Source organism: Hyla sarda, chromosome 9 (assembly GCF_029499605.1).
Source record: "Hyla sarda isolate aHylSar1 chromosome 9, aHylSar1.hap1, whole genome shotgun sequence".
Lineage (NCBI taxonomy): Eukaryota > Metazoa > Chordata > Amphibia > Anura > Hylidae > Hyla > Hyla sarda.
This window is the reverse complement of record NC_079197.1, coordinates 97,608,676-97,623,395: the sequence shown is the minus strand read 5'-3', so window position 1 is coordinate 97,623,395 and position 14,720 is coordinate 97,608,676. Positions and strand designations below refer to the sequence as shown.

The 14,720-nt window shown below is 38.5% G+C and overlaps 1 protein-coding gene across 1 annotated transcript in view; it reads left to right on the top strand.

The window, feature by feature from the left end:
• SMARCA1 (SWI/SNF related, matrix associated, actin dependent regulator of chromatin, subfamily a, member 1) overlaps nt 1–14,720 on the top strand; it is a 163,888-nt gene that overhangs the window by 112,313 nt on the left and 36,855 nt on the right. Inside the window, exons 16-19 of the mRNA XM_056539097.1 lie at nt 858–977; nt 2,678–2,788; nt 5,200–5,313; nt 13,646–13,768. Coding sequence (XP_056395072.1) covers nt 858–977; nt 2,678–2,788; nt 5,200–5,313; nt 13,646–13,768 — 468 coding nt within the window. The remainder of the gene's footprint in view (nt 1–857; nt 978–2,677; nt 2,789–5,199; nt 5,314–13,645; nt 13,769–14,720) is intronic.

Genomic DNA, 14,720 nt, shown 5'->3' with positions numbered 1-14,720 from the left:
GTTATTGAAAGAAATTAGCTGTGTTTTTCTATTCCTGGATAACCCCTTTAAGCAGAGTTATTACATATATTTTGCTTCAATGCAGTGAAAAAAAGTGTACATTCCTATAGGTAAATCCTGTCGAAAGCATTTTTGACGATCAATTGGCCTCACTAAGGGCCTTTATGGGGTGATTATTGGCAGAACAGGATTATATTGCCCTGTGTAATAGGCCCAGTGTTCAGCCAATAAATGTTCATTCGTCAGCTGATTTCACCATTTTAGCAGGTAAAAAAAAATTATTGTTTGTAAGCCATACAATGTAATAGAGGAATGATGGAAGCGAAGGGCATCGCAAACAATCCAGCAATTGTATGTGGAGCTCTGCATGGTAGGTAGTCAAGTCTTGTAAAGACTCTTTAGGGTCTATTCACACGTACAGTATTCTGCGCAGATTTGATGCGCAGGATTTCAAGCTGTGTTCAGTCATTCAGTTTACATTGAAATCTGCAGCAGAAAATCCAGTGCATCAAATCTGCGCATCAAATCTGCGCATAATACTATATGTGTGAATAGACCATTAAGCAAACTCCAATAAACAAGACCTTCTCTCTCTATGATCTTGCATTTTTGCCTCTCTAATATGGCCCTTAAGGGTAGAATTACATGTGGCGTATTTTGCTTTTTAGCTGTGTATTTTCTGCAGCTGACTTTGCAACCCATTGACTTCAATGTGTAGGAAAATATGCAGCAGCAAATACGCAGCAACATACGGCACATGTGACCCTATCCTTAGGCTGTTATAGAGGAACACACCAATATTTTATAAAACCTCCACAAGCCTTCCCTCAGCATTTGATGAAATATCTTCTTTTCAGACTGCTGAAATGGCAGAGCGCATGGAGAAGATGGGGGAGAGCTCACTCCGAAATTTCTCTATGGACACAGAAACAAGTTTATATAACTTTGAAGGAGAGGATTATCGAGAAAAGCAAAAGGTAAAATTCTGCTTGCAATAAAGAAAAATGGCAAAACTTGTACGTTACATTATATATATATATTTTTTTTTTACCTTTGAGGTAAATTTAACAAACATTAACTGGGAAAGTAAGAGAAAATATCAATACTAAAGTGAGGCCAAGTGCTCAATATTATAATTGAGGGTGTCTCCTTTATAATTGAAGGTGTGTTTTAGAGATGAGCGAACTTACCGTAAATGCGATTCGTCACAAACTTCTCGGCTCGGCAGTTGATGACTTTTCCTGCATAAATTAGTTCAGCTTTCAGGTGCTCCGGTGGGCTGGAAAAGGTGGATACAGTTCTAGGAGACTCTTTCCTAGGACTGTATCCACCTTTTCCATCCCACCGGAGCACCTGAAAGCTGAACTAATTTACGCAGGAAAAGTCATCAACTGCCGAGCTGAGAAGTTCGTGACTAATCGAATTTACTGTAAGTTCGCTCATCTCTAGTGTGTTTATCCCAATTGAGGGTGTCTCTACTAGCATTGAGTGTTCATAAATATACAAATATGGATCACTAAGAGTCCACCCTCCTCCCTTGTGGGCTGACACAGTATACATTAGGTCGTGGGTGTATTCTTTACTGATTGGATACTCCATGTGCATATATGGTATACTCTGTAACCAGTATATTCTATATATATATATATATATATATATATATATATATTTGTGTGTGTGTGTGTTCAGCACTATGGTGTTTCAATGACACCTTGAATATTTAATAATGATAGTATCTATTGAAAAGTAACACATTGCATAATATTTAACATGTTTGTTTAAAGCTTCTCACAGAAAAAAATAAGGCTTATATACTGTATGTTACACAGATTTTTTATGTATCTTTTTATGCGTCTAGCTTCTGTACTTGGCTCACAAACCCTTCCGTTCTGCTGCTCACTCATACTGACATCCACTGCTCAGGAAGTGGCATGTCCGAGGCAAGCTCTGAGCCTGCCCACACTCCCCATGCATTTACTTCCTCCCTGAGTCTGCTGTGTTGTTTGGTTATCTTCATTAAATCACTGCAGGCTGCTCTTTAATCCCCTTCTCTCTGTTTTCATGCTGCAGTCTGACAGGACAGGAGTGAGCACAGAGGAGTGCTAATCCCACCTTTACATACTTACAACGCAACAAAGATGATGCTTATGTTCTGGATTGTATGGGGACCCCTAGTTGTCTTTTTTTTTTATAAGCCATGATTTCTATAAATAGGAGATATTTTTATGAAGTATAAGTACAACATATAAAAGGTTTATGATTATGACAGTGCCCATTTAATAGATCTGACTGCCCTGCAGTGATGGCTTCCATTATAGTTGGAATTGGCAGTGTGAACGGAGCATAAACTGATGTAAGACTATAAATATATGACATTGCTTAGAAATGATTTGTCCACATTTGGTAAACCCTTTAGTCCTGCTGAAACAAATGGCAGGCTGGGATTTTTTGTGTACACTTTTTGCTTTGTGCGGTAGCCGCGTAGCTCTTGAGTATGTTCTTTTTCTTTTGATGCTGTTGCTGACTCATCAGGTAATTGTTTCAAATGAAAACTTAATGTAATTTCCTGCTCTGCAGTCTTAATTGGCCACTTATAGCAAACATCATGTTGATTTGTAATTTCTCGTAAAGTGGATACTTTTCTAAAGTGCTTTTTTTTTCTTGGTTGTACAATTAGCTAAGCATGTTGGAATGGATCGAGCCCCCAAAACGAGAACGCAAAGCCAATTATGCTGTGGATGCGTATTTCAGAGATGCCTTGCGTGTGAGTGAACCAAGGGCCCCGAAGGTAAAGTACTACTTGTGCTTTCTAGGTTTTAAATCCCTCCCCCCTCCCCTTTACACAGTTAATAAGGGTTTTGCACTGTTTAGAATTTCATATTTTTACAAACAAAGATTTAAATTCCTTTGCTGCCCCAGGTCTTATGCAGACCTAGGTAATACGGCATAAAAAACAAAACATTTGGATTGGTCAGGATCAGTTTTTTATTCTATTACTATTGACCTCATTGATTAAAAAAAAATGGTTCTAATGAAGACTGATACAAATCTTTGCATCTACATGGATCTTGTAAAATGTAATAGGATATATCCATTGTAAACATTTTTCCTAAGAAGACATATTACACCAAAATGCTACTGTGAAGCCAACCCTTAGGCTGGGGCTACACTGCAACCTTCTGTGGTGCTGATTTATTCATTTTAACTAGTGAGTGAATGCTGAAATTCACAACATTGCATAGAGGTCAATGCGTTACACTGGATAGCAGCTGTAGTTAAAGGGGTACTCCAGTCAAAAACAATTTATTTTTAATCAACTGGTGCCAAAAAGTTAAATAGATTTGTAAATTATGTGCCAAATACTAAGGTAGAAGTGCAGGGAGAGCACACATGGAGAACTATATCACCTAATGACGTATACAGCAAGGTCCACGGCGACCTCCGATACCAGTCTCCTGCGGGGGTGCACGTACACAGATATGAAGTATCAAATAGAACAACAAAAAGAGACATGCACTCACCGCAAAGTTGAGACTGTCACATCTGGGTGTCGGGTAGCCGGGTCACGGCATTCGGCGCTGGTGTCTTGTGGCGCTCAGAGGCTACGCCGGCAGTTTCGCACGTAAGTGTGTGCTTCTTCCGGCCTCTGAGGCCGGAAGAAGCACGCACTTACGTTGCGAAACTGCCGGCGTAGCCTCTGAGCGCCACAAGACACCAGCGCCGAATGCCGTGACCCGGCTATCCGACACCGGACACCCAGATGTGACAGTCTCAACTTTGCGGTGAATACACCTACGTCTCTTTTATGTAAATTACTTCTATTTACATATCTTAAGTGTTATCCACTTTTTCTCTCACACGGTTTGATAAATCTTGGCCAAAGTGTGTATGTGTGTATGTTCCAGCATCACTTCCAAACCGCTAAAGATATTAATATTAAACTTCATACACATGTTCCTTATATGTCAACTACAAACATAGGATAGGTGATTTAACCCTTACTCACCCCCATTTGCCAGGGTCGGGGTTTTTGTTTAAAGTCCCATACAAGTCTATGAGAAATATATGTTTCAGCATAACTTCCAAACAACTGGAGATAGTTCGATAATACTTGGTCACATATTACTTATATGTCAAATAAAAATATAGTACAGTTAAATTAACCATAACCTACCCCTTCATGTGAAGAAGGTTTTTTTTTTTTTTGTTTCAAGTCCCATACAAGTATATGGGACTTCCATTACCTTACTCCTTACAATATCTTTATAACAATCAGCCCCACCAGAGGATGGGATATGAGGATGAGATATGAGGGAGAGATATGAGGTCGGGATATAAGGACGGGATAAAAGGTTGGGATATAAAGATGGGATATGAGGTCGGGATATGAGGTCAGGATATAAGATCGGGATATGAGGTTGGGATATGAGGGCAGGATATGAGGATTGGATATGAGGTCGGGATATGAGGTCAGGATATAAGATCGGGATATGAGGTTGGGATATGAGGGCAGGATATGAGAATGGGATATGAGGTCTGGATATGAGGTCAGGATATAAGATCGGATATGAGGATGGGATATGAGGGCAGGATATGAGGTCGGGATATGAGGTCAGGATATAAGATCGGGATATGAAGATGGGATATGAGGGCAGGATATGAGGATGGGATATGAGGTCGGGATATGAGATTGGGATAGGAGGTCAGGATATGATGACGCGATATGAGGAAGAGATATGAGGATGGGATATGATGATGGGATATGAGGTCTGGATATGAGGACGGGATGTGAGGACAATATATGAGCACGTGATATGAGGTCAATAACTTCCTCATTTGTTGCTTTTCCTCCCCAACAAGGATTAGGAAGGAAAAAACGGGCAACGCCGGGTACTCAGCTAGTTATCAGATATAACTGAAGAGACAATATAGACAGGTCCTTATGTCTTTAAGGTTTCTCTGCTTTCTTATTGGATCAATCTAAAAAAAAATAAAAAATTCCACAATTAGGATTATATAAGGCCATTGCTCTATATACAGAGCAACATACAAGTGCAAGTTCAGCTGTGATTAAAAGATTCTATCCATGTGGATTCTGTAAAATAAAGGATTTATACGTTATATATTGATGTCAGGAATAGTCACTTCTGCATGCAGTACATCAATTCTAAGAACATCTGTGATATTTTGTTTGTTCAGGCACCAAGGCCACCAAAACAACCCAACATTCAAGATTTTCAGTTTTTTCCTCCAAGACTGTTTGAGTTGCTGGAGAAAGAGATACTATATTACAGAAAGACCATTGGATATAAGGTAAGAATACCATCATTATGTATTGTTTTGCTTATAAAGTAGAAGATAAAAATGCATGGCACAATAAAAAATTATATTTTTTTCTCATTGCACCATACATTTTGTAGTAAGGGAGAAAAATAGGAAAAAATATGGGGCGCTCCCTTGTGTAGTATTTGAAAACAGATAGGATGGATGAACGCTGCAAATACCCTCCACCAACACCCAAGGTGTCATATTGACCTTGGGTATACAATAAGGCAAGTCCACCTTATACCATGTGCGGGAGTAAAGGAAGACAGTTTGTTGCTTTGACCCCTTATTTGTCCGTAATCCAGAAGGGTACAGAGAACGTATGGCAAGAAAGAACATGCAAAAGAGGAGGGGTTCTTAAGAGCGCTACTGCATGCAGAAATGAAAGAATTTCAACGTACGCCAAACGTTACACAGGACTGGCTTTTACTCAAAAAGTTAAAATGATACAGGACAACGCGTTTCGGCGCACACTCGCGCATTCCTCAGGTCCACAATAATTTACAGTCTGTAGTCCTGATGAGGTTCCCTGTGTCCGTTGTCCTGTATCATTTTGACTTTTTGAATAAAAGCCAGTCCTGTGTAACGTTCTTTCATCTCTGCATGCAGTAGCGCTCTTAAGAACCCCTCCTCTTTTGCATGTTCTTTCTTGCCATACATTTTGTAGTAAAATGAAAGATGTTATTGTTTGTACAATTTGTTGCACACACAACAAGGCATTACATGGCCCTTTGGATGAAAAAATAAGTTATGCCTTTTAAAAGGAGAATAGGAAAAAATGAAAATGCAAAAATTAACCCCTTCACGACCTATGACGTACATGAACGCCCCCCTCACAGGGATCGCTCCTGTCAGCTAGTCAAATCTGACTAGCTGATGGCAACGTTTTGCACATAAAAATCCTGAGTAGTGCTCTGCTAGGAGTCCCCAATGTCCCCTACCTGTCCCCCTTCCCCCGGTGTCCCATACCCGTCCCAAGCTGCCGACGCTGTGCCCACTGTGCTCACCTGCATGCTTCACTTCCGGGTGAAGCAACTGCTGTTATTTTTTTTTAGTTGTACAACAGCTCCACCTAGTGTCATAAACCTGTTACTGCTTTTGTGCACTAGACACTAGTGGGAGCTGTTGTACAGAAGTAAAAAAAAAAGAAAAGAAAAAAAAAAAAAAAAAATATATATATATATATATATATATATATACATACACATATACATTCAAAATGTAATTGTTCCCAAAAAGAAATTAGATTTAGAACTTTTGTAGAAAATTTTAAAAACTGCTCATAATAATATAAGCCTTCTAATGTCGTAAAAAAGTAAAAGGATGTTTAACAAATGATGCCAACATAAAGTAGACATGTTGTGGATGTGAATTAATAACTAAATTATTTGGCATGACTATTTCTATTACAAGTAGAGAATTTAAAACATAGAGAAATTAACATTTTTTTAATTTTTCACAATATTTTAGAGTTTTTCACAAAAATCGCTTTATGTATGAACAAAAATTTACCACTAATATAAAGTACAATATGTCTCGAAAAAACAATCTCTGAATCACTTTGCTTGGTAAAAGCAGTTCAAAGTTATTACCACTTAAAGAGACACATGTCAGATTTGATAAAACGAACTGGGTCATGAAGGCCAAAACTAGCTGGGTCATGAAGGGGTTAAAGCTGGCTGTGTCCTCAAGGCCAAAATGGGCTGTGTCCTTAAAGGGTTAAAAACCCATTTCATATGTTGTGGGAAAAAATCCATCCAGATTTAAGCCCAAAGTTCAGATTGAACAATACTAATCTGTTCTGCTTCAGATTAGTCTTTGACCCTACCTAGTATTTTACATACACCATTGCAAGTGGGGAAATCCATGTCACAAAATGAATGTACATCAAGATGTTACTTTCTGCAGATTTTCACATGGTCTAAAGAACATAGCCATAATATAATGTAGGTGAATTTCTGAGTTTAGACTGATGATCCTTGCTAACAGCATTATAAGGGATCATATAAATGTACACATTCACTGTACACGCTTGAAAAAGAAAATGAGAACCTGTATAGATTTTAATTTATTACAGTGGTATACATCTTCCATCCAATTCCATGATAAATATATTCTGTGTGGGCAAATGCTCATTTGTCAGCTAATAAAATCTTTTGTGTGGCCAAATTAGTGGCCTAACGTGGCCCTGTATGGCTGACAGTAATGAATTTCATGGGCCACATGATTAATTGAGCCTTGTTAAATCTCAGTAAACAAGTGCCCATCAGGGAGATTGCCTGACTGCTTGTTGGCCCATTTTAAAGGGCCCTAAGATGTGAATATTTTTTTTAAAATATGTAATATATGTAATAGGGATCGACCGATATCGATTTTTTAGGGCCGATACCGATAATCTGTGACCTTTCAGGCCGATAGCCGATAATTTATACCGATATTGTGGTATAAGTTATCGGCTATTTCTCCCCCCCCCCCCACCCGGGCGCTTTAAATCAATGAACTGCAGCAGCTTTTGCGGGGCCAGAGACCGCCACCGCCACCCCATTGCCTCCCCCATCCCCGCTTTTATAATTACATGTTCCCGGGGTCCACGCTACTTCTGGCTGGAGCCAGAAGTAGCGCGGACCCCGGGCCCCGGGAGCAGGTAATTATAAAACCGGGGATGGGGGAGGCAATGGGGCAGCGGTGGCGGTCTCTGGCCGGGGAGACCGTGCCCCACTTGTGACATCATGGTCATGCCCCTCCCATAGACTTGCATTGAGGGGGCGGGGCCGTGACATCACAAGCGGGGCGTGACCGTGACATCACGAGCCTCCGTCCCGCATTGCCAGTCATGCAGCACAGAGCAAAGTTCGCACTCTGGGATGCCGCAGCCAAGATTGCGGGGGTCCCCAGTGGCGGGACTCCTGCGATCAGACACCTTATCCCCTATTCTTTGGATAGGGGGATAAGATGTCTAGGGGCGGAGTACCCGTTTGAGGCCTAGCAGCACTTTGATTATATATTACCACCCATAAAACCACTACAGAAGCACACAGGTTGTGTTGAATTATATATTTATTGCTATATGTAGGTTATACACAGGTACAGCAGTGTTTTTTTAAAGGTACGGGTCTTGTAAATAAGTTGTGCATCTTCACATGTCAGAGAAAACTGTATCATTAGCCTCAGTATTGTGGCAGATATTTACGGTATATATATCTGTTATAGCAGTTTTATTTGCCAGTTCCCATTACAGGGAACACATTTAATAAAAGCAGCAAATCTTACATAAACTACCATAAAAGATATTAGTCCATAATAATAAATCTGATCTTTTTCTGTGGAACTCTCACAAAAAAAAAGCAATATTCTCTGAGATGGAAGCCCAGGTGAGAATTCCAGGGTTATATTGATATATCTATATTATGGGTTATGAGACATAATCCCTCTGAAAGGCTTAAACATTGGAAAAGGTTAGTTTTACCTTTACATTTTGTAGTGATAAGATAAATGTCTAAGAAAAACAGACTTTTATGTATTAGGGCTGTGGCTAAAATGTATTATGCTTAAATGGGATATTTTATTAGATTTTTACCTTTTGATACTTTTCTCCACACTTCTAATTAACAATATATTATGTAATTAAAGGAGTATTTTCATGTAAGTCATTTATGGTACAACCACAAGACCTTCAGCTGTTTTTACTTTGGGATCCCTAAGGCTATCCTTCATATAAGATAGGGGCAAGGACTAGTGATAGTATTCAGAATATTGACAGACTTGATGGGCCAAAGGGTTCTTATCTGCAAACACAGTTTATGTTTCAGTAACCTAATTTTGTTAATTTGGTGCCCCTACATGTGGGAATTCAGATTTCAGCCTCCTTCCACTTGAAGAAAGGCCTACCTGATTCCTACATATTGGTAAATCACTTCAGTTACAATCAATGACACCATACCCCACCCCCCTACCCCTAATAAATGCCCCCAAAACATTGCCCTAGGCATCTCACCTGCAATCTGCTGTCCACTGCCTGTTGTTAGGCTCAGTCTGTTTCTATAACAAAGAGGCCAAGACAGAACACAGGAAATGGGGGTGGGAATTTGCTAGTATTTGTGAAGAAGAGAGGGAGAGAGAAAGTCATAGCTGTGTAACTGCAGTCTGTGAGTCTGTCTCCTTCAAAAGATTCACACCGTGCCTGAAAGGTAAATCAAGGCTTCCCTTATGGGCAGCTGATATTATCTGTCATATAAGATAGAGATAGGCATAAGGCTATTCTTCATATAAGAAAGAGATAGGCATAAGGCTATTCTTCATATAAGATAGAGATAAGCATAAGGCTAGCCTTCATATAAGATAGAGATAAGCATAAGGCTAGCCTTCATATAAGATAGAGATAAGCATAAGGCTAGCCTTCATATAAGATAGAGATAAGCATAAGGCTAGCCTTCATATAAGATAGAGATAAGCATAAGGCTAGCCTTCATATAAGATAGAGATAAGCATAAGGCTAGCCTTCATATAAGATAGAGATAAGCATTAGGCTATCCTTCATATAAGATAGAGATAAGCATAAGGCTATCCTTCATATAAGATAGAGATAAGCATTAGGCTATTCTTAACATAAGATAGAGATAAGCATAAGGCTAGCCTTCATATAAGATAGAGATAAGCATAAGGCTAGCCTTCATATAAGATAGAGATAAGCATAAGGCTAGCCTTCATATAAGATAGAGATAAGCATAAGGCTAGCCTTCATATAAGATAGAGATAAGCATAAGGCTAGCCTTCATATAAGATAGAGATAAGCATAAGGCTAGCCTTCATATAAGATAGAGATAAGCATAAGGCTAGCCTTCATATAAGATAGAGATAAGCATTAGGCTATCCTTCATATAAGATAGAGATAAGCATAAGGCTATCCTTCATATAAGATAGAGATAAGCATTAGGCTATTCTTAACATAAGATAGAGATAAGCATAAGGCTAGCCTTCATATAAGATAGAGATAAGCATAAGGCTAGCCTTCATATAAGATAGAGATAAGCATAAGGCTAGCCTTCATATAAGATAGAGATAAGCATAAGGCTAGCCTTCATATAAGATAGAGATAAGCATAAGGCTATTCTTCATATAAGATAGAGATACGCATTAGGCTATCCTTCATATAAGATAGAGATAAGCATAAGGCTATCCTTCATATAAGATAGAGATAAGCATTAGGCTATTCTTCATATAAGATAGATATAAGCATTAGGCTATTCTTCATATAAGATAGTTATAAGCATAAGGCTAGCCTTCATATAAGATAGAGATAAGCATAAGGCTAGCCTTCATATAAGATAGAGATAAGCATAAGGCTATCCTTCATATAAGATAGAGATAAGCATAAGGCTATCCTTCATATAAAATAGAGATAAGCATTAGGCTATTCTTAATATAAGATAGAAATAAGCATAAGGCTATCCTTCATATAAGATAGAGATAAGCATAAGGCTAGCCTTCATATAAGATAGAGATAAGCATAAGGCTATCCTTCTTATAAAATAGAGATAAGCATTAGGCTATTCTTAATATAAGATAGAAATAAGCATAAGGCTATCCTTCATATATGATAGACATAAGCATAAGGCTATCCTTCATATATGATAGACATAAGCATAAGGCTATCCTTCATATAAGATAGAGATAAGCATAAGTCTAGCCTTCATATAAGATAGAGATAAGCATAGGGCTATTCTTCATATAAGATAGAGATAAGCATTAGGCTATCCTTCATATAAGATAGAGATAAGCATAAGGCTATCCTTCATATAAGATAGAGATAAGCATTAGGCTATCCTTCATATAAGATAGTTATAAGCATAAGGCTATTCTTAATATAAGATATAGATAAGCATAAGGCTATCCTTCATATATGATAGACATAAGCATAAGGCTATCCTTCATATAAGATAGAGATAAGCATAAGGCTATCCTTCATATAAGAAAGAGATAGGCATATAAGGCTATCCTTCATATAAGATAGAGATAAGCATTAGGCTATTCTTCATATAAGATAGAGATAAGCATTAGGCTATCCTTCATATAAGATAGAGATAAGCATAAGGCTATCCTTCATATAAGATAGAGATAAGCATTAGGCTATCCTTCATATAAGATAGGGATAATCATAAGGCTATTCTTCATATAAGATAGTTATAAGCATAAGGCTATTCTTAATATAAGATATAGATAAGCATAAGGCTATCCTTCATATATGATAGACATAAGCATAAGGCTATCCTTCATATAAGATAGAGATAAGCATAAGGCTATTCTTCATATAAGATAGAGATAAGCATAAGGCTATCCTTCATATAAGATAGAGAAAAGCATAAGGCTATTCATATAAGATAGAGATAGGCATAAGGCTATCCTTCATATAAGATAGAGATAAGCATAAGGCTAACCTTCATATAAGATAGAGATAAGCATAAGGCTATCCTTTATATAAGATAGAGATAAGCATAAGGCTATTCTTCATATAAGATAGATATAAGCATAAGGCTATTCTTCATATAAGATAGAGATAAGCATAAGGCTATCCTTCATATAAGATAGAGATAAGCATAAGGATATCCTTCATATAAGATAGAGATAAGCATAAGGCTATCCTTCATATAAGATAGACATAAGCATAAGGCTATTCTTCATATAAGATAGAGATAAGCATAAGGCTATCCTTCATATAAGATAGAGATAAGCATAAGGCTATTCTTCATATAAGATAGAGATAAGCATAAGGCTATCCTTCATATAAGATAGAGATAATCATAAGGCTATTCTTCATATAAGATAGAGATAAGCATAAGGATATCCTTCATATAAGATAGAGATAAGCATAAGGCTGTCCTTCATATAAGATAGAGATAAGCATAAGGATATCCTTCATATAAGATAGAGATAAGCATAAGGCTATCCTTCATATAAGATAGAGATAAGCATAAGGATATCCTTCATATAAGATAGAGATAAGCATAAGGCTATCCTTCATATAAGATAGACATAAGCATAAGGCTATCCTTCATATAAGATAGACATAAGCATAAGGCTATCCTTCATATAAGATAGACATAAGCATAAGGCTATCCTTCATATAAGTTAGAGATAAGCATAAGGCTATCCTTCATATAAGATAGAGAGACGGCGTTAGTGTGAGTGACCCTTTTGTTGATTCCATTTAAGCTTCTCTATTTACCCCAAGGCGTATAGTCAAAGAGTCAGGTTAATAAGCTCAGAAGGTTCATGTTGTTCACTGTGTTCTATATATACAGTGACCTCTATGATGTGTGTATGTTCAGTACTGTAGGAGTTTCAGCTCTTCGGGTTATATGATATGATATGTTTTGTATTAGGTTATTATTCTCTTATGTCTTACTTTATTGCTACAGCCATATAGAAAACAAAATGCTGTGGATTTTGTATTCGGATTTGCAGGTGGAGAGTTGCAGTAACAAATCCTCACCAAATCTTGGAGCTTTTCTTTGGGAATTGCTGCTGCAGATTTTCCTGTGAAGTGTGAAAAAACAAAAAAATTAAAAATAAGAAAGAAAAGGGGTTGAAATGTGAAACAATAATTTTCGTTGATGTTGAGGAGAAAACTCTGCAATGATTCAGCAACGTAAATTGACATGCTGTAGGTTTACTGGATTGCTACACAACGCGCAGAGAATACACTTAATAAAAGTTACACATTTTAAATTGTCATTGTCCCATTACATAACTTACTTCCACCCCAAAAGATATTACCTGAAAGAATATGGTTATGACGCATTGATAGGATAAGTTCTTCAAATGTGCAATATACAATTTTTTTTCCTTCACTGGATATATTTTTATACTTGCTGTATTTTCTCATGCTCAGTAGTCCTCAGTAGTTGATACCTTTTAATGGCGTTTTATCTGCATATATACAAGCATTTGCATACATTGCCAGCTTTGTGTTATACAGCAAACTATTAATAACCGCAACAAAAAGCTGCTGACGCTTGCCTGCACCAAGTTCCATTTTATAATTCACGGTTAGTACATCTCCGTGATGTGTAAGCATTGCTATAAAGACTGCAACTTATCTGCCACATTCCACAATTTTCTGATTTCTAATGCACAGTTATTAGAACAGCTGCAGTGTTATTCTGTGTGACAAATGCTGTGTGCTGAAGTCCATCAATCCTTTTATCGGCTTTACCCAGCTCAATTTCTGTAGCGTGTGTTGTAAAGTAAGATTGATATGAGTGTGAATGTATAATAACATTGTTCCTCCACAGCTTATTCTCATCTTAACTTCTGATTTCAGGTCCCTAGAAATTCAGACCTCCCAAATGCATCTCAGGTACAAAAAGAAGAACAGAGGAAGATTGATGAGTCCGAGCCCCTTGATGCTGCAGAGTCAGAAGAAAAGGAGACGCTGCTTACCCAGGTATACAAAGTAGAGCTCTATCTCGGCTCATACTTACTGCTCTTACTACTTACTGACCCTCCTGATCCCCTAATGCAGGTGTAGATGGACACAATATAACTATTTAGACAGGTAACAAATTCTTTTGAAGCTTTTACTTTTAAGAACACTCAGGAGACAGCTGCAATATTACTTAAAGGGGTACTCTGCCCCTAGACATCTTATTCCCTATTGCTGGGGACTCCCGCAATCTCGGTTGCGGCACCCCAGACATCCGGTGCACGAAGCGAACTTTGCTCCATGCCGGATGACTGGCCGGATGTGTGGCGAAGGCTCATGACATCACGGTTACACCCCGCTTGTGATGTCACAGCCATGCCCCCTCAATGCAAGTCTATGGGAGGGGGTGTGACGGCTGTCAGGCCCCCTCCATAGACTTGCATTGAGGGGGCATGGCCATGACGTCATGAGCGGGTGCGGCCGTGACGTCGCGAGCTTCCGGCGCTGCACCCAATGCTCTAAACGAACACCGGGTGCGGCAGGGAGATTTCGGGGGTCCCCAGCGGTGGGGATAAAATGTATAGGGGCAAAGTACCCCTTTAAAGGGGTTTTACAGAGATAGGTCATCAATAGCTATGGCACCCAGATGTAAACAATGTATGGGAGCCACTGTACATTGTATAGTGGTGGTTACTGCCGCTAAGCCCTTCATTGAAATGAATGGGATCTACACTGCAATAACCCAGTGCCTTCACTACATGATGGACAGAGCCAAAATGTTCAGCTGCCATATATATATTTTACAGCCCAGCACTATGGCTGTGCAGAGCAGGTGATAGGTGGGGGTGCCAGGTGCCCTTTTTTAGGGGAATTAAATAAGTAATTGAAAAAACCTATTTTTTTTTTTTTTTTTTAAATCCTGTTCTGCCTCTGCTCACAGTAAGAGAAAGTACATGACTCCTCTTTATCATGT